Here is a 22,771-nt window from a genome sequence, read left to right on the forward strand (position 1 = left end):
GATCAGCGAGAACATTCTGACCAGCTACCTAGTAGCCGGAATGTCCACCTTTGACACGGATTAACAGCGGCAATGCGTCGCGCTATGGAAGCAATGAGGCCCTTGTAGGCCGCTGGAGGGAGTTGGCTCTGGCTCTGAGCACTATGGGACTTAACTTCTGAGGTCATCAGTCCCTAGAACTTAGAACTACTTAAACCTAACTAACCTAAGGACATCACACACATCCATGCCCGAGGCAGGATTCGAACCTGCGACCGTAGCGGTCGCGCGGTTCCAGACTGTAGCGCCTAGAACCGCTCGGCCACCCCGGCCGGCGGAGGGAATTGGAATCACATCTCCACACCCCAGTCACCAGTTACCATAAATTTCAGAGGAGGGGGCCGATGACCTCCGACACCCCTTTGAGTCACATTCCAGATGTGTTCGTTTTGAATCTGGCGTGCTGGGGGTCCAGCACAACTGGAACTCGCCACTGTGTTCTTCGAACAACTTCATCACACTCCTCGCCTTGTGACATGGCGCATTATCTTGCTGAAATTCCGTACAGCTGCCAGGAAACATGATCACCACGAAGCGGTGCACCTGGCCTGCAACCAGTTTATGATATTCCCTGGCTGTCGTGGTGCCTTTCACGAGCTGCACTGGACCCGTGGATGCCCGTGTGAGTTTTCCCCAGAGTATAATGGAGCCGCAACCACCTTTTCTCCATCCAGAACTATAGATGTCAAGGAGCTGTTCCCTTGGAAGTCGAAGAATTCGCGACATCCCATCGACATGATGGAGAACGTGTCGGGATTCATGCCAATGACGTCCAGTACACGTAATGAGGCGTGGTTTCGTCTTGGTTTTGTTGAAGACACTCCCCGCTGCACGCCTCGAACACTCGACAAGTAGCTCATTTTCCGAAATGCTCTCGTCGAGCATCCGGCCCCCGGTCAATCTCAGATAGACCGCGCGCCTTCCCCATTATACACACGGACAACACCGTACTTGTGTCCAGCCGCCGTGGCTGCAGAGAAGGAAGAGGCCTTGAGGCAACTGCGAGCAGTCTTCGCCCGAGGCCTCAGCGCAGTAGTACCTGCGAACACTCCTGCGACCTCGCAGAAGGTCGTTCGCGAGACTGTCCCAGCGGTTGCCCCAGCAGCACCGCAGGTGAAAGGTGCAAAGAAGACAAACGCCGCCCCAGCGGAACCGGTGGCAACGCCGACTGCTGCGGGACCGGGCCCCGCAAGGGATCGACAAGCCAAAAGGGCAGCCTTCATCGCACAAGCGCGAGCGGACGGCATGACTTCCTCCGACGCTGAATTGGCGCAGCTCTGAAGAAGCGGAGCTCATAGAAGCTACAATACAGAAGGGCAGTAGAGGAGGATGCTGAACGGTAGCCGACCGCCGCCGTTCTGCAGCAGCCTGATGAAGCTGCACCAAGTCACTGACGACAAGGCGCAGCAGAGGGCCTAACAGCAACGCATGCGTTGCCGCGCCGAATTCCTTTGTTACAGGGAGGAAGGCACTGCGGCCGGCCCAGGAGACAACAAGCGAGCCCAGCCGCAGCGCCCGGACTGACCCAGCTCGAACATGCAGCACATAGGTAACGATGCACGATACCTCACACTCACCTCACCTCACCTTGCATGCTCTGTCGCAGCTAGCAAGCCGCTACTGCCCTTCCTACCCGTCCCTTGGCGCTGGCCTTGGCACTTTTTTTCCTCTGCCCTTGCAACCGCTACCCTTCAATCGTTTTCGACCACTTCTATCTCCTGATGGACCATGTTAATGAGTAGTCTTACCCAGATGCATGGATAACATCACAGCCCGCATCCTGTGACGCCTGATTCAAAAACTAACATGTTTACGGAGGTGACAGTAGAACTTTTGGTTTAATCACCACGTTGGTGTGGGCGTGGAGGGGCCCCATCCTTTATACCGTACTTGTGTCTGACTAGCAGTTATTCCTCATCAGGTGACACAGCTAGTGCCTGAAGGGCTTTATATCGGTAGTAGCTCGATGGTCATAATGTTCTGGCTAATCAGCGTAACATGCATTCTGTCCATATCAGGAAAAGCATTTCTGAGCGACACGAGTTTTCTAACATCAAATACACAGTTTTTGCTGAATTGATTTGGAGCGTTGCCGGCCTTGGTGGCCGAGCGGTTCTAGGCGCTACAGTCTAGAATCGCGAGACCGCTACGGTCGCAGGTTCGAATCCTGCCTCGGGCATGGATGTGTGTGATGTCCTTAGGTTAGTTAGGTTTAAGTAGTTCAAAGTTCTAGGGGACTGATGACCTCAGAAGTTAAGTCCCACTGCGCTCAGAGCCATTTGATTTGGAGTGTGGCCTTGCACAAGCGAAATATGATGCTAAGCAGGTCGACAAGAAGAGAGTATACGCTTTTGAAATATACTACAGAAGAATGCTGTGGATAGGTGCACAGGTCGAATACCTTATGAAGAGGTACTGAATCGAACAGAAGAGAAAACAACTGTATGGCATAACGTGAATAAAAGAAGCGATCGGTTGGTCATCAAGGAACAGTCAATTTGGTAATGCAAGGAAATATGGTGGTTAAAAATTGTAGAGGGGCACAATGAGCAAGTTGTAATGGATGTAGGTTGTTGTAGTTATGCAGAAATCAAGGCCATTTCACAGAATAGAGTGTAGTTCTGCAGCAAACCACTCTTCGGATTGAAGACTGTGACAGCAGAAAACGAACTTACTGTCAGGCGTCAATGTTAGACTACAACATGTGGAATTACAAGACTCTCTAATCGAACAGGTTCTGCAGAATCGTTTTGGAAAGACTAAGTTCCTCTGTGGACTTGATGAATAGATGGTTCAAATGGTTCAAATGGCTCTAACCACTATGAGACTTAACATCTGAGGTCATCAGTCCCCTAGACTTAGAACTACTTAAACCTAACTACCCTAAAGACATCACACACATGAATGCCCAAGGCAGGATTCAAACCTGCGACTATATCAGCCGCGTGGTTCCGGACTGCGCGCCTAGAACCGCACGGCCACAGCGGCCGGACTGGCTGATGAATATATCTACTGGGCAACAGTGCAATGGAAAAAGCAACCAGGAGGCAGAAAGCCGCGCGGGATTAGCCGAGCAGTCTGGGGCGCTGCAGTCACGGACTGTGCGGCTGATCCCTGCGGAGGTTCGAGTCCTCCCTTGGGCATGGGTGTGTGTGTTTGTCCTTAGGATAATTTGGGTTAAGTAGTGTGTAAGCTTAGGGACTGACGACCTTAGCCGGCCGAGGTGGCCGTGCGGTTAAAGGCGCTGCAGTCTGGAACCGCAAGACCGCTACGGTCGCAGGTTCGAATCCTGCCTCGGGCATGGATGTTTGTGATGTCCTTAGGTTAGTTAGGTTTAACTAGTTCTAAGTGACTAATGACCTCAGCAGTTGAGTCCCATAGAGCTCAGAGCCATTTGAACCATTTTTGACGACCTTAGCAGTTAAGTCCCATAAGATTTCACACACATTTGAAAGTGTTTTTTTTTTGTTTTTTTTTTTTTTTTGTTGGCAGCACTACCTGGTGTTAAACACTGATATGTAGCTGTGAGCGCTGAATTCCTGCTACTTCCCACACACTGGGCCAGGCCGTTCGTGTGGCCCCTAGGCCTTGGCTCACCACACAGCGATTCGCGCGCCACCGGTTGACTCACGAAACGTCGCTATTATCTCCCGCCTCCGACGTGCGATCTGCCACTTACGTAACCCGCAGGAGCAAGCCAGTTCGCCGTAGCGTATACTGCGACTCTGTAGCGGTGGCAGACGCAGCGGCAAGCATGGCGGGCGCAGAGCAGGCGACGGTGAAAGTTCGCATCTCGCAGGGCGAGCTACTCGGCCGTCGCCGGCGCACAGTGTGGGGGTTCCCCTACTGCTGCTTCCAGGGAATCCCCTACGCGGCGCCACCGGTCGGACCACTCCGCTTCAAGGTGAGTGCCCTCCTTACGCAGGCTCGACGAGTGTGGCGTGGGTGGAGCGAACGTAATGATTTCTCCACTGTACTTCGTTCATTGTATGAGTTGTCCGTCCCCAGTAGCTGAGCGGTCAGCGTGACAGAATGCCAATCCTAAGGGCCTGGATTCGATTCCCGGCTGGATCGTACGTGTCCTCCGCTCAGGGACTGGGTGTTGTGTTGTCCTAATCATCATCATCTCATCACTATCGACGCGCAAGTCGCCGAAGTGGCGTCAAATCGAAGGATTTTCACCCATTGAACGGTCTACCCGACGAGAGGCCCTAGTCACATGACATATATATTGGATGAGTTCAGCCAAGAAGTCTACTTTACAGGGGGTACTCACAAGGAAAACAACCATCGCATCCCGTCACATTTGGTGGTAAGAGGACCCAGTGGATAGCCTATCAAAAACTGAACACACATTAAGCATGAAAACAGAACGAAGGTGTACTGAACTGTGAAAAAAAAAAGCAACACAGAATGAGTGAACGGTTCAAGAACAAAAAGTGGAATATAGAGCAGCCTCAGACAACAGCGGCGTCGTGCATAACTGGCAATTGTGTTGGAATGCCAAGCGGGCAAGCCTTGTTCAAAACTCGTCCGTTCGTTTTCTTTTTTCGCACCACATTGTGAACTGTCCGTCTGGTCACTGAAATGTTAGCTCTCATTCTGTACTGTTGGCAGTTGTCATGCTACACACTGGTTGTAGAACATGAGTCGTATGGTAAGAATACGTTACCGCCGCAAATAAATCTGATGAACAGTGAGAGCAGGCGAGATACAACGTAGACGTCTCACAGAAATGAAAACATCAAATAAACGGGTGTGAATTATGTTACAACAAAGGAATTCAAGAGTCGAAACTTCCGAAACGGAACGGAACTCCAAAAATTTTAAAAACATATTTTTTATCAGAACACGAAGAAACTGTGTGTATGTGGAACTCTTGCGTTCATTTGTTGCAGCTTATGGGACAAACTATTATGTTTTCGTCATTTTATTGGGAGTGAATACGTTCATATTCATATGAACGCCTATATCAGGCAAGGAGGCATGTATCAGTCACTTACCAGGCATACAAATTATCTGTGTCGATAAGAGATTCCTAACATATGACACACGTACTGTCACTAACGCCGTGTACGACACACCAGACGTATTTTCCAGTGGAGGATTCGATTGACTTGTCGCCTTGTCATCAAACGTTTGCGCTTTCCATTCGAAAGCTGCTAATAGAGTAGTTGCGCAAAATCATTATAGGTCCCTACTTTACACCTCGCTGTTACAAACGGACGTTACACCACGACAAAGACACAAAACTGAATAAAGCGAACTGCGAAGAAAAAAAATTGTCATGAGAGAGAGGTTTCAACACGGTTCGCCCGCTTGCCAGTCCCACACCGTGACCACCCAGTCACAACGCCATTTCCTTTCCTGCCGCCTCTGTATTGCACTTCTAGGGGACTGATGACCACAGATGTTAAGTCCCATAGTGCTCAGAGCCATTTGAACCATTTCAGCTCTCTTCCGAAATAAACAAAGTAGTTCAGCATGTTGAACGCGTGTGAAAACGTTCTTGTGCTACAAAAAAGACATCACAAGTGGTATAATGGTCCTGCAGACCCAAATAGTACTTATCTGCTTGTTACCGGTGGTTCTGGCAAATGCACTCCTAGACAATGGACTTCAACCAACATTCAACAATATAATTTCACAACAGTGAAAGATAAGAATGTGCACGCAATACAGCATGAGTATAGTGTTCCAAACCTAACAAAAACTAATCAGCAACATAACTCTCGGTCCGGGAGACAGGGAAATAGCAAATGGAATGTTAAGCATTTTAATAGTTAGCCGCGATACCTAATTCCAACTCGTGGAACACCATGGAATTGGGTAAGAAACGTCCGTGAAACTGCCAGTTCGTCGAATCGAAAGTCAACCGGTCCTTGGAAATCCGCACGAACTCCAAAGTACACCGAAACGAGTGCGTAACAGTTTACAGCCAGTCCCTCATCGTTCGTAACGAAGACGTGCCAAGCTCTGACTATTTCGTCGGCGTTCACTCATCTCGTGATACAGTGTGATCTGCATTATCATCCAAACGCGCTTGTGTCGGATGGCCGCCTCGCTCGCCTAATTTAATCACGCCAGCCTGTTACCTATGCACATACACTCCTGGAAATGGAAAAAAGAACACATTGACACCGGTGTGTCAGACCCACCATACTTGCTCCGGACACTGCGAGAGGGCTGTACAAGCAATGATCACACGCACGGCACAGCGGACACACCAGGAACCGCGGTGTTGGCCGTCGAATGGCGCTAGCTGCGCAGCATTTGTGCACCGCCGCCGTCAGTGTCAGCCAGTTTGCCGTGGCATACGGAGCTCCATCGCAGTCTTTAACACTGGTAGCATGCCGCGACAGCGTGGACGTGAACCGTATGTGCAGTTGACGGACTTTGAGCGAGGGCGTATAGTGGGCATGCGGGAGGCCGGGTGGACGTACCGCCGAATTGCTCAACACGTGGGGCGTGAGGTCTCCACAGTACATCGATGTTGTCGCCAGTGGTCGGCGGAAGGTGCACGTGCCCGTCGACCTGGGACCGGACCGCAGCGACGCACGGATGCACGCCAAGACCGTAGGATCCTACGCAGTGCCGTAGGGGACCGCACCGCCACTTCCCAGCAAATTAGGGACACTGTTGCTCCTGGGGTATCGGCGATGACCATTCGCAACCGTCTTCATGAAGCTGGGCTACGGTCCCGCACACCGTTAGGCCGTCTTCCGCTCACGCCCCAACATCGTGCAGCCCGCCTCCAGTGGTGTCGCGACAGGCGTGAATGGAGGGACGAATGGAGACGTGTCGTCTTCAGCGATGAGAGTCGCTTCTGCCTTGGTGCCAATGATGGTCGTATGCGTGTTTGGCGCCGTGCAGGTGAGCGCCACAATCAGGACTGCATACGACCGAGGCACACAGGGCCAACACCCGGCATCATGGTGTGGGGAGCGATCTCCTACACTGGCCGTACACCACTGGTGATCGTCGAGGGGACACTGAATAGTGCACGGTACATCCAAACCGTCATCGAACCCATCGTTCTACCATTCCTAGACCGGCAAAGGAACTTGCTGTTCCAACAGGACAATGCACGTCCGCATGTATCCCGTGCCACCCAACGTGCTCTAGAAGGTGTAAGTCAACTACCCTGGCCAGCAAGATCTCCGGATCTGTCCCCCATTGAGCATGTTTGGGACTGGATGAAGCGTCGTTTCACGCGGTCTGCACGTCCAGCACGAACGCTGGTCTAACTGAGGCGCCAGGTGGAAATGGCATTGCAAGCCGTTCCACAGGACTACATCCAGCATCTCCATGGGAGAATAGCAGCCTGCATTGCTGCGAAAGGTGGATATACACTGTACTAGTGCCGACATTGTGCATGCTCTGTTGCCTATGTCTATGTGCCTGTGGTTCTGTCAGTGTGATCATGTGATGTATCTGACCCCAGGAATGTGTCAATAAAGTTTCCCCTTCCTGGGACAATGAATTCACGGTGTTCTTATTTCAATTTCCAGGAGTGTATTTGAGGAGGGCAGTGTACTCCGACAGGCCGAGAAGCTTGAAATAATTAAAAGATCGAATTCACGATGAAGTTTCCAGAATTTCTTCAGCAGTTATGAAAGGTGTGTTCACACACTTGGTGAAACGCTCCGATTATTGTGCAGCCGCGAATGTTCGTCATTTTTCCGATGTAGCATTTCATAAGTTAACTTGAATGAACGTTGTACCTTGTGTATAATATCGTCAAAGCATTGTGAAACACCCTGCAGAATAGCCATGAGGCAACTGTCACATACCAGGTGATAATCATTGAACTACACTCATGCTCATAAATTAAGGAAAATGCCGATACGTGGTGAAACAACGCTCTGGTGGGCGGTTTGCGGGTTTAAATCACTTCCACGTATGACCATGCGGTACATTTGACTTGCGGTCGTCGCACGGTGGCGCTGGCAGCAGTCCACATACGCAGAGGTGTGTTGGTGCATGTCAGAGTACGGTGCAGCGAGTAAGTGTGCAGACGTTTTCAGATTTGCTAATGGTGACCGTGTGTTGAAAATGGCTCAAAGAACACATGTTGATGCCGTTATGAGAGGTAGAATACTAGGGCGACTGGAGGCTGGTCAAACACAGCAGGTCGTGGCACGGGCCCTCTGTGTGCCAGCAAGTGTGATCTCAAGATTATGGAAACGATTCCAGCAGACAGGAAACGTGTCCAGGCGCTACAGTACGGGACGCCCACAGTTTACACCACCGCAGCCAATGGAAGAGTTGTCTCCAGACACCTAGTCTACAGACGACTAAACAGACATGGTTTATTCGCCCGGAGACCTGCAAGGTGCATTCCACTGACCCCTGGTCACAGGAGAGCCCCGTAAAGCATAGTGTCAAGAACACGGTCATTGGAACAGTGGTCCCAGGTTATGTTCACGGACGAGTCCAGGTGTAGTCTGAACAGTGATTTTCGCCGGGTTTTCATCTGGCATGATGCCAGATACCAACCCTTTAATGTCCTTGAAAGTAACCTGTATCGAGGTCGTGGTTTGGTGTGGGGTGGGATTATGAATGGTGCATGTATACCCCTACATGTCTTTGACAGAGAAACTGTAATAGGTCAGGTGTATCGGGACGTCATTCTGCACCAGTATGTCCGCCTTTTCACGGGTGCAGTGGGTCCCACCCTCCTGATGGATGAAAACGCACGACCCCACTGAGCCGCCATCCTGGAGGCGTACCTTGAAACAGAAGATATCAGGTGAATGGAGTTGCCTGCTTGTTCTACAGACCTAAACCCCATCTAGCACATCTGGGATGCCCTCGGTTGACGTATCGCTGCACGCCTTCAAACGCCAAGGACACTTCAGGAGCTCCGACAGGCACTGGTGCAAGAATGGGATGCTATACCCCAGCAGCTGCTCGACCACCTGATCCAGACTATGCCAAAGCGTTGTGCGGCCTGTGTACGTGTGCATTTTTATCATGTCCCATATTGATGTCGGGGTACATGCGCACGAAACAATGGCGTTTTGGAACACATGCGTTTCGGGACGGTTTTCTCAACTTATCACCGTGGACTTACAGATCTGTGTCGTGTGTATTCCATATGTGCCTATGCTATTAGCGCGAGTTTTGTGTAGTGCGACGTTGTGTGGCACCACATTCTGCAATTATCCTTAATTTATGAGCATGAGTGTATATCAAATAAAATAGTCATAACTTCTCAACGGTTTGCGTTACGACGTTAAAACTGCACGGTTGGCCGAGGTGCATGTTGGGAATTAGTATGCGCTGTATGATTCAGTTCAGCGACGAATCCCACTTTCATTTGTATGGGTTCCTCAATAAGCATAATTGGCGCATTTGGGAGAGAGAATCCGTATTTCGCGATCGAGATGTCTCTTCATCGTCAGTGGGTGACTGTGTGGTTTGCAATGTCCAGTCACGGAATAATAGGTGTGATATTCCTTGACGTCACAGTGACTACCGAACGGTACATGAAGATTTTGGAAGATGATGTCAGCCTCATTATCCAAAGTGACCCTGATTTCGACAAGATGTGGTTCACGCAAGACAGACCTCTACCCAATCGAAGTAGGAGAGTGATGTCCTGGAGGAGCACTTTGGGGACATAATTCTTCCTCTGGGGTACCCAGAGGCTATGGGCCTCGATTGGCCGTCCTATTCTCCGGAAGTGAACACATGCGACTCCTTTTTGTGGGGCTATATTAAAGACATGGTATACAGCAATAACCGCAATACCATTGATGAGCTAAAAACACTCATTCAGGAGGTCATTGGGGTATCGATTTCTGACACATGAGCGGGTCATGTAGAATTTCGCAATTCGTCTGCACCACAATGGCAGGCATATGGATCGTGTCATAACCTAAATCCGACTATCTGTTGTGACGTCTACATGTTGGTTCTAAGCGCTATGGGACTTAACATTTGAGATCATCAGTCCCCTAGGCATAGAACTACTTATACCTAAGTAACCTAAGGAGATCACACACATCCATGCCCGAGGCTGGATTCGAACCTGCGACCGTAGCAGCAGCGCGCTTCCGGACTGAAGCGCCTAGAACCGTTCGGCCACATCGGCCGGTTCTACATGTTGAATAATGTGTGTGCACGTCATAGTTTGTAACTAATTTACGTTTTTTTTCATATAGTTAAAAAATTGTCATCGTGTAGGTAGGGCCCATACACAGTGGTGTACAACATGTTGTGTGGGCACTCCTCGATGAAAGGATATTGCAGAGAAATGGTGAAGCCGCAGGCTAGAACGAACGTTTTTCAACAGGGCCCTTTCCTTTCAAAATGCCAGAGGCACAAGGTAGTCAAGGGAACTGTGTAGTTTAGAAAGTAGGGGATAGGCATTATCAGTAATGGACGTGTGCTGGCATGTCATGAGTCGTGGCTTGGTGGCTCAGTAGATAAAAGTATTGCCAACGAAACATTGTTCCGTACATCAAATTCAGTATACGTAACTGTTTCTCTCCCATCCACTTCATTTTCATCTCAATCACAACACCGAATTCGTTGCACGAAACACATAATTCACAAACAAAATTTTAAGTTGCAACACTCGCAAGAATGTGACACACGCGTTTAGAGCAAGTGTACTCATTCTTCCGCGCCGCTCACGGTTAACTCGATGAACTGGAACACACGTCCACCAGCGACAGTAGTGTGTGGCGCAGCGACATGCACTGGAAATTAGAAAGATGCAAATTTCTTATCGGTTGGCTAGCGTTGCTGCCTCTGGATCACGCGGTCCCGCGTTCGATTTCCGGCCAGGTTAGAGATTTTCTCTGCCCGGGGACTGGGTGTTTGCGTTTATCATTTCGTCATCATCATCATCATCATCATCATCATTCATGACAGTGGGTAGACTGAATTACGAAAAAAGACTGGACTGTGTAAAAATTGGGAATTTGTATAGGCGCTGGTGACCGCGCAGTTGAGCGCCCCCCCCCCCCCCCCCAAAAAAAAAAACCAAACATCATTTCTTCTCCGTTGTCCAGTGCCCTACAGAACGCCTTTTCACATTATAAAGTTGTGGTCTGTCATCCCCATGATCGCATACTCCAGGCCTAGTCACGTGTTTGTACGTTTTGCAGATCATTGCAATTCGCGCACCAACTGGTGAGTTAGGAAAGTCATTCCCCGTATACCAATTTCTGGGGAATATTATTTAACCTTTCAGAATAATTTTATTTAACTGTTTCAGTTCTATGCCTGAAACAACTTCAGAGAGTTTATAACATCTCATTAGAAGCACCATTCCGCACGAAAAAATGTTTTCTCCTTTTCTCAGACGATGAATTAAATTAAACAATTTGTCACTAAGTAGCTAATTAAACATTATTTTACTCAAAACAGTAAAATTAAGTAATATGTTCAGTTTTCAAACAGTAATTATTACTTTTAGTTGTTTGATATTATTGTTTCCATTCACTGTTCAATTAGAGTGAGTAGGATGGTGAATCTCGCATGTGTATGATGTATGGATCATGAAAGTTTTTAATAACTGTGGATGAATGAGCGTATGAATCATGTTGTGGGAACGTGCCATGAACCACATACAAGTCATGAAATGTTGATTGTAAGGTACCTGGTTTGAGGATTGTAAAACAAAATGTTCAATTCTAGCCTTAGCATAAGTAGAGATGGCGTTGTTTGGACTTTATTTCCATTTGGAAGGATACGAAGTTCGAAAAATAAATGAAATTCGGAGTTGAGTAGTGCTCAAGAGGGGAATTAATGTGCTACATATGTAGAGCTATGAAGTTGTTTGTCTACATTATACAGGTTTATACTAAATGATGGACCCATTTCAAAACTTCGTATTTATTCAAGTACAAATCCAAAATGACCTAGCTTTATACCGATGAAAAGAGGAAGTTTCAACTTTTTTCGTAATTTTTGATATTAATTTAATAAATTTAATAATTTGTAATTAATTAGTTTTAAAATTATTTAATAATAAGAAATGTGATATATGTTATAAACGTTCAGTGTGGCCACCGTTGGCTGCACTGCAAACATCGACGCGGTAGCCAAATTCGTCCCACGCACGCGAAAGCGTATCTGCTGTTACTGAGTGCACGGCAGCAGTGGTCCGGTTCCGCAGATCGTTCAGAGTGGTTGGTAGAGGCGAGACGTAAACAGCTTCCTCCACATAACCCCGTAAGAAACTCACAGGGTGTGGGATCAGGAGATCTCCGTGACCAGAAGTGCAGAGCCAGGTCGTCAAGTCCCCTGCGACCGATCCGGCACTGAGAAAGAGAGTCATTCAAAAAGCCTCGTACATCACGGTGCCAATGGGGCGGAGCTCCATCCCGTTGGAAAATGAAGACCTGGGAATCTTCCTAAACTTGAGGGAACAGCCATTGTTCCAACATGTAAAGGTACGTGATTCTCGTTACAGTTCTTTCCGCAAAGAAAAATTGTCCATAAACCTTTGAATGGGATACGGCACAGAACACGTTGATCTTCAGAGAGTCTCTTTCATGTTGCAATGGTGAATGTGGATTTTCAAAACCCGGTACGCCGTCAAAAACTTTGAAACTTCCTCTTTTCATTGTTATAAATCTTGTTTGTTTTGGATTTGTACTTGAATACATACGAATATTTGAAAATGCGTCCATAATTTAAAACTTTGTATTGTAGGCAGCTATGGAATCAGGAGAGGTTCCCAATCGATCGTCTCAGAGAGTCGTGATCTAGTTCCTTTTATGTAAATTAAAGGTCATCAGTCCCCTAGACTTAGAACTACTTAAACCTAACTAACCTGAGGACAGCACACATATGCATGCTCGATACAGGATCCGAACTATGCGACCGTAGCAGCAGCGCGGTTACGGACTGAAGCGCCTAGAACCGCTCGGCCACAGCGGCCGGCGATAGGAATGTCTGAGGAGACGTGACAAACAGGGTTAGTGAGAAAACAGAAAGAGTCAGAGATTCAACATTTTGGTAACAGTTGTTGATAATTCTTCTGGGTTATATGGCCGTGGTCCATGGAATTCTTGTATTCCAAACGTTTCGTCCAATAATACGTTGGACGTCTTCAGAGGTGTGACTGGTCCTGCTGAGTCTTGCAACCCGGGTTCCCGGGTTCGATTCCCGGCGGGGTCAGGGATTTTCTCTGCCTCGTGATGGCTGGGTGTTGTGTGCTGTCCTTAGGTTAGTTAGGTTTAAGTAGTTCTAAGTTCTAGGGGACTGATGACCATAGATGTTAAGTCCCATAGTCCTCAGAGCCATTTGAACCATTTTTTTGAGTCTTGCAAGTCGGCAAGACTCAGCAGGACCAGTCATACCTCTGAAGACGTCCAACGTAGTATTGGACGAAATGTTAGGAATAGAAGAATTCCATGGACCACGGCCATATAACCCGGAAGAATTATCAACAACAGTACCATCCGGTCGTGAAAGCCTTCATTGTATGATTTTGGTAACACATTTGAGAAACATGTGTTGGAAATTAAATAGTGGCATCTATTTATCCACCACCGATACAAAAATATGTGTGCACCAGTTACTGTCCTTCAAAGTAGTCACCAGCGTTGTGTAGAACCCGTTGCCAGCGATGTGGAAAGCGTAGTATACTGTTAGCAGAGCCTGTTCTGGCGGGAATGGAGCGGTCTGCTCCCTGTCGAATCTCTGAAACAGTTCTGAAGCGATTGCCACGAAGTGGTTCTTCCATCTTCAGAATCAAATCAAAGTCACAAGGACTTAAGTCCGGGGAGTATGGTGAATGGTACAGTACTTGGTTGCGACTGTTTAAGTTCCAACCCTCGTATTTTCGATTAAGAACTGTTATAAAAAGACCATTAGTGGTCATGATACTACGAAGGAAACCTTCAGTAGCAGAACGTTGTGTGTTATAAAGTACTTGTAAATGTCATTACTTGTTCTTGGATGGTGGGTGTAGCCGGTAAGGAGTCATGATGTGCCTGGTGGAGAATACGGTGACCCTCTCTTGTGGTGGTGACACGTGGTCGACCGGAACGCTGATGACGTGTGCGCCTGCCTTCACATTCCCATACAGTCTAACATCGGGCCACTGTCACACCCGAATTTCCCACAAATCTGGATATTGCTCGATTTCACCAGCCGATGAAATGGAGACCCAGAGTGAAGCACTTTTCTTATCTCGTACTGACACCCTTGTCTCACACGAGGACGCAGCATCTCAATGTGCTCCACAGTGACCACGCAAAATTTGACGCTATTTTCGCCCCTTATACACGGTGTTTCCGTAAGAGCGTGCAAAAAGTAAGAGGACATGGAGAATGCCCCATTGAGCAATTTGAGGAGGGGCCCACGGGTCGGAGAAGCCAGCTGAAGGAGATATGGAAGCAAACTTGTCTACAGCTTATATATATCTACATGTACATCCATACTCCGCAAGCCACCCGACGGTGTGCGACGGTGAGTACCTTGAGTACCTCTATCGGTTCTCCCTTCTATTCCAGTGCCGTATTGTTCTTGGAAAGAAAGGTTGTCGGTATGCCTCTGTGTGGGCTCTAATCTCTCTGATTTTATTCTCATGTTCTCTTCACGAGATATACGTAGGAGGGAGCAATATACTGCTTGACTCCTCGGTGAAGGTATGTACTCGAAACTTCAACAAAAGCCCGTAACGAGCTACTGAGCGTCTCTCTTGCAGAGTCTTCCACTGGAGTTGAACTTTCATCTCCGTAACGTTTTCGCGATTACTGAATGATCCTGTAACGAAGGGCGCTGCTCTTCGTTGGATCTTCTGTATCTCTTCTATCAACGCTATCTGGTACGGATCCCAACCCGGTGAGCATTATCCAAACAGTGAGCGAACAAGTGTACTGTAACCTACTTCCTTAGTTTTCGGACTGCATTTCCTTAGGATTCTTCCAATGAATCTCAGTCTGGCATCTGCTTTACCGACGATTAATTTTATATAGTCATTCCATTTTAAATCACTCCTAATACGTACTCCGAGATAATTTAAGCAATTAACTGCTTCCAGTTGCCGACCTGCTATATTGTAGCTAAATGATAAGGGATCTTTCTTTCTATGTATTCGCAGCACATTACACTTGTGTACATTGAGATTCAATTGCCATTCCCTGCACCATTCGTCAATTCGTTGCAGATTCTCCTGCATTTCAGTACAGTTTTCCATTGTTACAACCTCTCGATATACCACAGCAACATCCGCAAAAAGCCTCAGTGAACTTTCGATGTTATCCACAAGGTCATTTATATGTATTGTGAACAACAACAATGGTCCTACGACACTCCCCTGCGGCACACTTGAAGTCATTCTTACTTCGGAAGACTTCTCTCCATTGAGAATGACATGCTGCGTTCTGTTATCTAGGAACTCTTCAATCCAATCACACAATTGATCTGGTAGTCCATATGCTCTTACTTTGTTCATTAAACGACTGTGGGGAACTGTATCGAACGCCTTGTGGAAGTCAAGAAATACGGTATCTACCTGGGAACCCGTGTCTATGGCCCTCTGAGTCTCGTAGCTAAATGATAGGGGATCTTTCTTTCTATGTATTCGCAGCACATTACACTTGTGTACATTGAGATTCAATTGCCATTCCCTGCACCATTCGTCAATTCGTTGCAGATCCTCCTGCACTTCAGTACAGTTTTCCATTGTTACAACCTCTCGATATACCACAGCATCATCCGCAAAAAGCCTCAGTGAACTTTCGATGTTATCCACAAGGTCATTTATATGTATTGTGAACAACAACAATGGTCCTACGACACTCCCCTGCGGCACACCTGAAGTCATTCTTACTTCGGAAGACTTCTCTCCATTGAGAATGACATGCTGCGTTCTGTTATCTAGGAACTCTTCAATCCAATCACACAATTGATCTGGTAGTCCATATGCTCTTACTTTGGTCTTACTTTGCGGAAGTCAAGAAACACGGCATCTACCTGGGAACCCGTGGCTATGTCACTCTGAGTCGTGTACAAATAGCGCGAGCTAGGTTTCACACGATCGTCTTTTTCGAAACCTATGCTGATTCCTACAGAGTAGATTTCTGGTCTCCAGAAAAGTCATTATACTGGAACATAATACATGTTCCAAAATTCTACAACTGATCGACGTTAGAGATATAGGTCTATAGTTCTGCACATCTGTTTGACGTCCCTTCTCGAAAACGGGGATGACCTGTGACGTTTTCCAATCTTTTGGAACGCTATGCGTACAAATTTAGACGTACTGTACTGTTTATTTACATGTGCATTATCTCCTTCAAGGAGGACGACCCTATTACTAGGGAGGCATGATGTAGGTTTTGTTTACTTTACTTGGCCATAAGGTGGCTCTCTTGTATCGTATTTACGTTGACAGAACGTGCTATGAATCATCGACAGTCCCATTCATTAGTCATTGCTGTTCAGAGACGTACAGCACAATACGATGAAGTGGAACCGGTACAGTTTCGCAGAAATCGCTGAAATGCACCTTCAGTATTAGGAAGTACGTTACAACGCTCTTGCTACTGAAAGGTTGTATCGATTTTGAAGATGTAGCGGACTCCACTACATCTGCTCGCCGTGTAGCACGTGAAGTGGGGGCTGTACATACCAGCGCGTGGCGAGTACTCGACGAACAACAGTTACACCCATATCACCCACAACGATTGTATGCAATGCTTGTGACTGTCTTTGTATCATGTATCAAAGGGTTTCATTGCGTCAGTGGTTGCTCCGACAGTGGATTGATCGAACAGATTTCCTTCGAATCGTGATGTTTACAGACGAGGCCTAATTTGATCGTGGTGGTACTTCGAGCAGCAGGAATAGTCGTTGGTGGGATGACGAAAACCCTCACACTATAGTAGTCACACCATCAAGTACGTTTTGCTGTGAATATCGGGGACGGCACTGTACGCGACAGTCTCATTGCGCCATTTCTTCTACCTGGCCGTCTGTATGCCCACCTGTACTTGAGGTTCGTGCAAAGAGTTGTGCCTGAGTTGTTGGAGAACGTACCCTTGGCTGTTGGTGAGAGGATGTGGAGATATCATGACTGTGCTCCGCCACAATTCAGTGTGGATGTCCGCAACCATCTCAGTGCTACATTTCCTGCCGGTGGATTGGAAGGGGAGGTCCTGCTCCATGGCCTGCGAAGTCACCTGACCTGAATCCCCTTGATTATTTCCCATGGGGATATCTAAGGTCACTTGCGTATGAGACCACAGTACATAAGGAGATGGAATTAGTTGCCAGAATTGTAGCTGCCTGTGATGTGATTCGAAACACACCAGGGATATTCGTCAGGGCGCACCACAATCATGTTCGCCTATGTCGTGCTTGCATTGAGGTGGATGACCGTCAGTTTCAGCACATTTTTTAAGATTACAAATGCTACTTGATTGTGTCAGTGATGCTATTTTCAGTTAACTACATCTACATCTACATGATTACTCTGCGGTTCACATTTAACTGCTTGGCAGAGGGTTCATCGAACCACAATCATACTATCTCCCTATCATTCCACTCCCGAACAGCGCGCGGGAAAAACGAACACCTAAACCTTTCTGTTCCAGCTCTCATTTCTCTTATTTTATTTTGATGGTCATTCCTACGTATCTAGGTTGGGCTCATTCGGAAGAGAAAGTTGGTGACTGAAATTTCGTAAATAAACGTCCTTGCTTTAATGACTTCCATCCCAACTCCCGTATCATATCTGTCACACTCTCTCCCCTAACACCTGATAATACAAAACGAGCTGCCCGTTTTTGCAACCTTTCGATGTCCTCCGTCAATCCCACCTGGTAAGGATCCCACACCGCGCAGCAATATTCTAACAGAGGACGAACGAGTGTAGTGTAAGCTGTCTCTTTAGTGGACTTGTTGCATCTTCTAAGTGTCCTGCCAATGAAATGCAACCTTTGGCTCGCCTTCCCCACAATATTATCTATGTGGTCTTTCCAACTGAAGTTGTTCGTAATTTTTACACCCAGGTACTTAGTTGAATTGACAGCCTTGAGAATTGTACTATTTATCGAGTAGTCGAATTCCAACGGATTTGTTTTGGAACTCATGTAAATAAATGTAAATAAAAAGGTATACAGTGATTTTATTCCTATTACCTCCCTAAGCTGGATTCTCCGATCCCACGTTCCGTACCTCAAATTGTTCAGTGGAGCATCCTCTATGTCCTGTTAAACTTTTGCACGCTCTTACGGAAACACCCTGCATGCTCTACTAGCCCAGCTGACAACACTGAACACGAACAGAGCTACTGGGATGTGGTGAACGTTCTACTTCACACAGAAAATATTAATTCTAGTCGCCGACCGCGGTGGCCGTGCGGTTCTGGCGCTGCAGTCCGGAACCGCGAGGCTGCTACGGTCGCAGGTTCGAATCCTGCCTCGGGCATGGGTGTGTGTGATGTCCTTAGGTTAGTTAGGTTTAAGTAGTTCTAAGTTCTAGGGGACTTATGACCTAAGATGTTGAGTCCCATAGTGCTCAGAGCCATTTGAACCAAGCCATTTAATTCTAGTCGTTTAGATACCTGCCCATTGGAGTTTACGTGTGCGAAGATATTGCCGGTGGATCATGTCTTTTGGGTATCTAATTTTTTTTTTTGTGCATATTAACAGGGAATTCAGGGCAATCGTACAAAGCAGGTAAACAGTAACGCCGTCAACAAGGTGACTCGAAAAACGACAGTTAGCTATTGGGACAAGTTCCTCACACTAAACAAAAAAAAAAAAAAAAAGAAAAAAAATCTACTAAACGAGAGCTATAAACCGCATACCTTATCTTCGATACTATGAAACACATCTCTTCTGCTGCAAGTTCTCTGCTTTTCCTATTTTGGGGGCAGGTAGTATGGACCAAAACAAGAAAAAATGTCCAGTTAACATGGTCTTTAAGATGCATACCTAAAAAGCTATGATCATTTGTTCAGTAGAAGAGATGTTTCATACTACCGCGGACGAATAAGTGGTCACAACTCTTATGGTACGCATTTTAGAGCCCATGTTTACTAGACATTTTTAATTATTTCTATAAAGGGAACCTGTATCTGAAGTTTTTCGGAGATTTTTTTTTTATTCGGAAATGTCATTTACATGTCATTTGTTCGTGAGAACATCTTACTACACCCCGTGTGAGAATGGCAAAACTCTTACCGGCAAGTGTCGGAATTCTGCAATGGCAGGATCTTGGTTCAAATGGCTATGAGCACTATGCGACTTAACTTCTGAGGTCATCAGTCGCCTATAACATAAAACTAATTAAACCTAACTAACCTAAGGACATGACACACAACCATGCCCGAGGCAGGATTCGAACCTGCGACCGTAGCGGTCGCTCGGTTCCAGCCTGTAGCGTCTAGAACCGCACGGCCACTCCGGCCGGCGGCAGGATCTTGTCCTGTCCCGACACAGGTTCGTTGTTACGCTATGCTGCTGCTGGTGTTGGTCGGGAGTCTACGACTAGAAAGCGAACATAGAAGCTATGCCTTCCGGAGGGCCGTACCCAACGCTGTACAGTATCTCAAGGCTATCACGCGCCCCGCGCTCTAGAGGACAGCCATAATATTCGCTCAGTTGCGCAGCATCATGCAGCCACGACAGGTACCTTGATTCACGAGCTGGGCTTGTTTTCAGAGAGGTAAGTATCCACACAAACAGCGCGTAGACATCTTTAGCTCCACTGAGCGTCAGCTCGAATACCTGCGACGCAGTCAAAGAGGGCGGCAGCGATGTATCCGATGACAACACAGAACGTGGGGAGACACCAGGTCGTCTTGTAGACGTGTCCAGGTCTTGCATACGGTATCACGATCGGCGTCACGACGCAAGTTCTGAGGTGCACTTTTGCTTCCATAACGAACCGTTGTGCATAGCATCCGCATATTTGTTTAAGGAATGCTGGAAACACAGCTATCAGTCACAGTCCCACTGGCTTTTCATTATTTTTGCATATTCAGATTTCTGCTATACAGATTGTCCCATTTACCTTGACCACCCTAAATAACTGTTTCTTCAGATGCAAATTACAAAATGTTTCAATCAAATGTTATTTAGCCGTCAGGGGAACATCAATCAGCATGACTGTTTTGTTGTACCTGTGTGTTTTTTTTTTTTTTTTTTTTACAAGTATATGAACAGCGATATGACTGTTTTAAATGGCACTTGTAGTGGACTGGCCAGACAGCCAATCCACTATGACCGGTAGCCGAAAGGCACGCGTTAAGCTCACGCAGACTGGCGTGAGGTCTGGAACAGTTAAGGGAATTTTTAGTAGCAAATAAAGTACGTAGTTGATGTAATACTTAACTTTAATCCATAACTGGTGAACATCGGTCTGACGGTACAGGCATCACAAGTTAAATATCTATTGATAATGGCGCCTTGCTAGGTCGTAGCAAATGACGTAGCTGAAGGCTATGCTAACTGTCGTCTCGGCAAATGAGAGCGTAATTTGTCAGTGAACCCGGGCTAGCAACGTCGGCTGTACAACTGGGGCGAGTGCTAGGGAGTCTCTCTAGACCTGCCGTGTGGCGGCGCTCGGTCTGCAATCACTGACAGTGGCGACACGCGGGTCCGTCGTATACTAATGGACCGCGGCCGATTTAAAGGCTACCACCTAGCAAGTGTGGTGTCTGGCGGTGACACCACAGCACTCTTTATGTTTTATTCGGTAATTCATTTCCTCTCCTAAAGACCTATTCAAAAATGTATCACAGTGTTCAATTCACTGAAACACAACGTTATTAATTACATAACACGCACCCAGCGCTTAGTGCAGGTACTCGGGGTAATGGAACACATCCACGTGCTGACGTTGACAGAGGACAAATGAAAACATAAGTAGAATGCACACCCGTCATTCCGACAACCATCGTCAGTTGAAGAGTTGCGTGAGTAGAATGTACACCAACGAAGAGAAGGTAGAAATGCTACTCATCTATGTGGAATGGAAGTTAGCAGAACATTAATTGCAATACTGTTTTCTTATGCACGGTTACATGGAGTACAGTGGTTTAATCCTTTTAAATACTGTTGTGTAGAGTAGGCATACAGTAAAGGCTGTCCTTCCTACAAATAGCATCGACATAACGTTTCTTTTATTGTTGTTGTTGTTGTTGAAAGTTGGGAAAATGCTACGCAGGTAGCGGAACTGTACACAGAGCGATATACTGACAAGAACCCACCTCCCCCTTCGTCTTGTTGCGACGCTTCGAGAAACGGGAAGTGTCTACGCACGACAACGCAATTGTCGCAGCACTCACACAGACGAGGCTACCGAAGTTACTGTTCTCGCTTCCGTTGCTATGAATCCACATGTGAGCACACGACAACCTGAACATGCGATTGGCATTCCTAAAACCAGTGTACATCGTATTCTTACAAGTCACCGGTTTCGTCCATACCATGTACACCTACATCAAGAATTGCATGGGAATGATTTCCAGAATCGTGTACAGTTCTGTCAGTGGGCACAGCAGCAAATACTCGCCAACCCGAACTTCTTCTCCAATTTTCTATTTACGTATAAATGTTCCTTCTCAAACAAAGGACAGATAAATATAAGGAATATGCATTATTGGTCCAGCGACAACCCACGATGGCTTAGACAGGTGGAACATCAGCGTCAATGGAGAGTTAACGCCTGGTGTGGGATGCTTGGTGCTACAATTATTGGCCCTTATTTCATCAATGGTAATCTAAACGGCACAGCGTATGCCAACTTCCTCAGACGAATTCTTCCTCCTCTTGTGGATGAAGTGCCGCTAAGAACCAGAATGCTTATGTGGTAATTTATATTTTCTTCGACGAAGTCACAGAAAATATTTCATATTGTTAACCGTATCGATCACGACTGGTCATTACCAGAACGACTGAAAGGGTTCAGAGAGGTCACAGTTCGAAGTAATCGAAGCAAAATCATCGAGTAAAACAGAAGTGATATCCCGCGTCCCACACGGAAGTATTACGGGTCCTCTGCTGAGCCTAATCTACATAAACGATTTACGAGATAATCTGAGCAACCTTCTTACATTGTTTGCAGATGATGCTGTCATTTACTGTGTTGTAAGGTCATCAGAAAAGAAAAACCAACTGCAAAATGACTTAGACAAGATATCTCAATGGTGAGAAAAATGGCAGTTATCTCTCAACAAGGAAAAGCGTGAGGTCTTCCACATCAGTACTAAAAGAAATCCGTTAAATTTCGACTTACGTTGAAATCGTCACATAGATAATGTTGTGGGGAAGGAAAGCCAAAGACTACGTTTTACTGGCAAAGACTTAGAAGATGCAAAAAGTTCAAAGCAGGGCAGCTCGTTTTGTATGAACGTGAAACAGGGAAGGGAGTGCTACGGATAGGAAAGCGAGTAGTGTTCACAATCATTGAAACCAAGGAGTGTTTCATTGCGACGAGACGTTTTCACAAAATTTCAGTCACCAACTTTCTCCATTGGGTTTGAAAATGTGTCACCTACATAGAGTGATATAATCAACGTAATAAAATAAGAGAAATCATAGCTCGTGCAGAAAGATTTAAATCATTTTTCACACACCGTGTTACTTAGTGGAACGGCAGAGAAACAGTCTGAAGACGGCTCGAAGAACTCTCTTCCAAGCACTTCAGTGTGAACTGCAGAGTAGTCACGTAGATGTAGAGGTAGAAAAATGGTGACTGATGACGGCTAATTAGTCCAGTCGATGAAGGAAAATTAGGGGATAAAATCATG

General features: G+C 46.7%; 1 protein-coding gene across 1 annotated transcript in view; it reads left to right on the plus strand.

Annotated features, from left to right (window-relative positions):
- Positions 1-3,745: 3,745 nt before the first annotated feature.
- Positions 3,746-22,771, plus strand: part of LOC126210343 (esterase FE4-like) — a 127,542-nt gene continuing 108,516 nt past the window's right edge. The window contains exon 1 of the mRNA XM_049939558.1: positions 3,746-3,943. Within this exon, the coding sequence (XP_049795515.1) occupies positions 3,794-3,943 (150 nt within the window). The 5' untranslated portion in view covers positions 3,746-3,793. The remainder of the gene's footprint in view (positions 3,944-22,771) is intronic.

The sequence above is a fragment of the Schistocerca nitens genome, chromosome 10 (assembly GCF_023898315.1).
Source record: "Schistocerca nitens isolate TAMUIC-IGC-003100 chromosome 10, iqSchNite1.1, whole genome shotgun sequence".
Lineage (NCBI taxonomy): Eukaryota > Metazoa > Arthropoda > Insecta > Orthoptera > Acrididae > Schistocerca > Schistocerca nitens.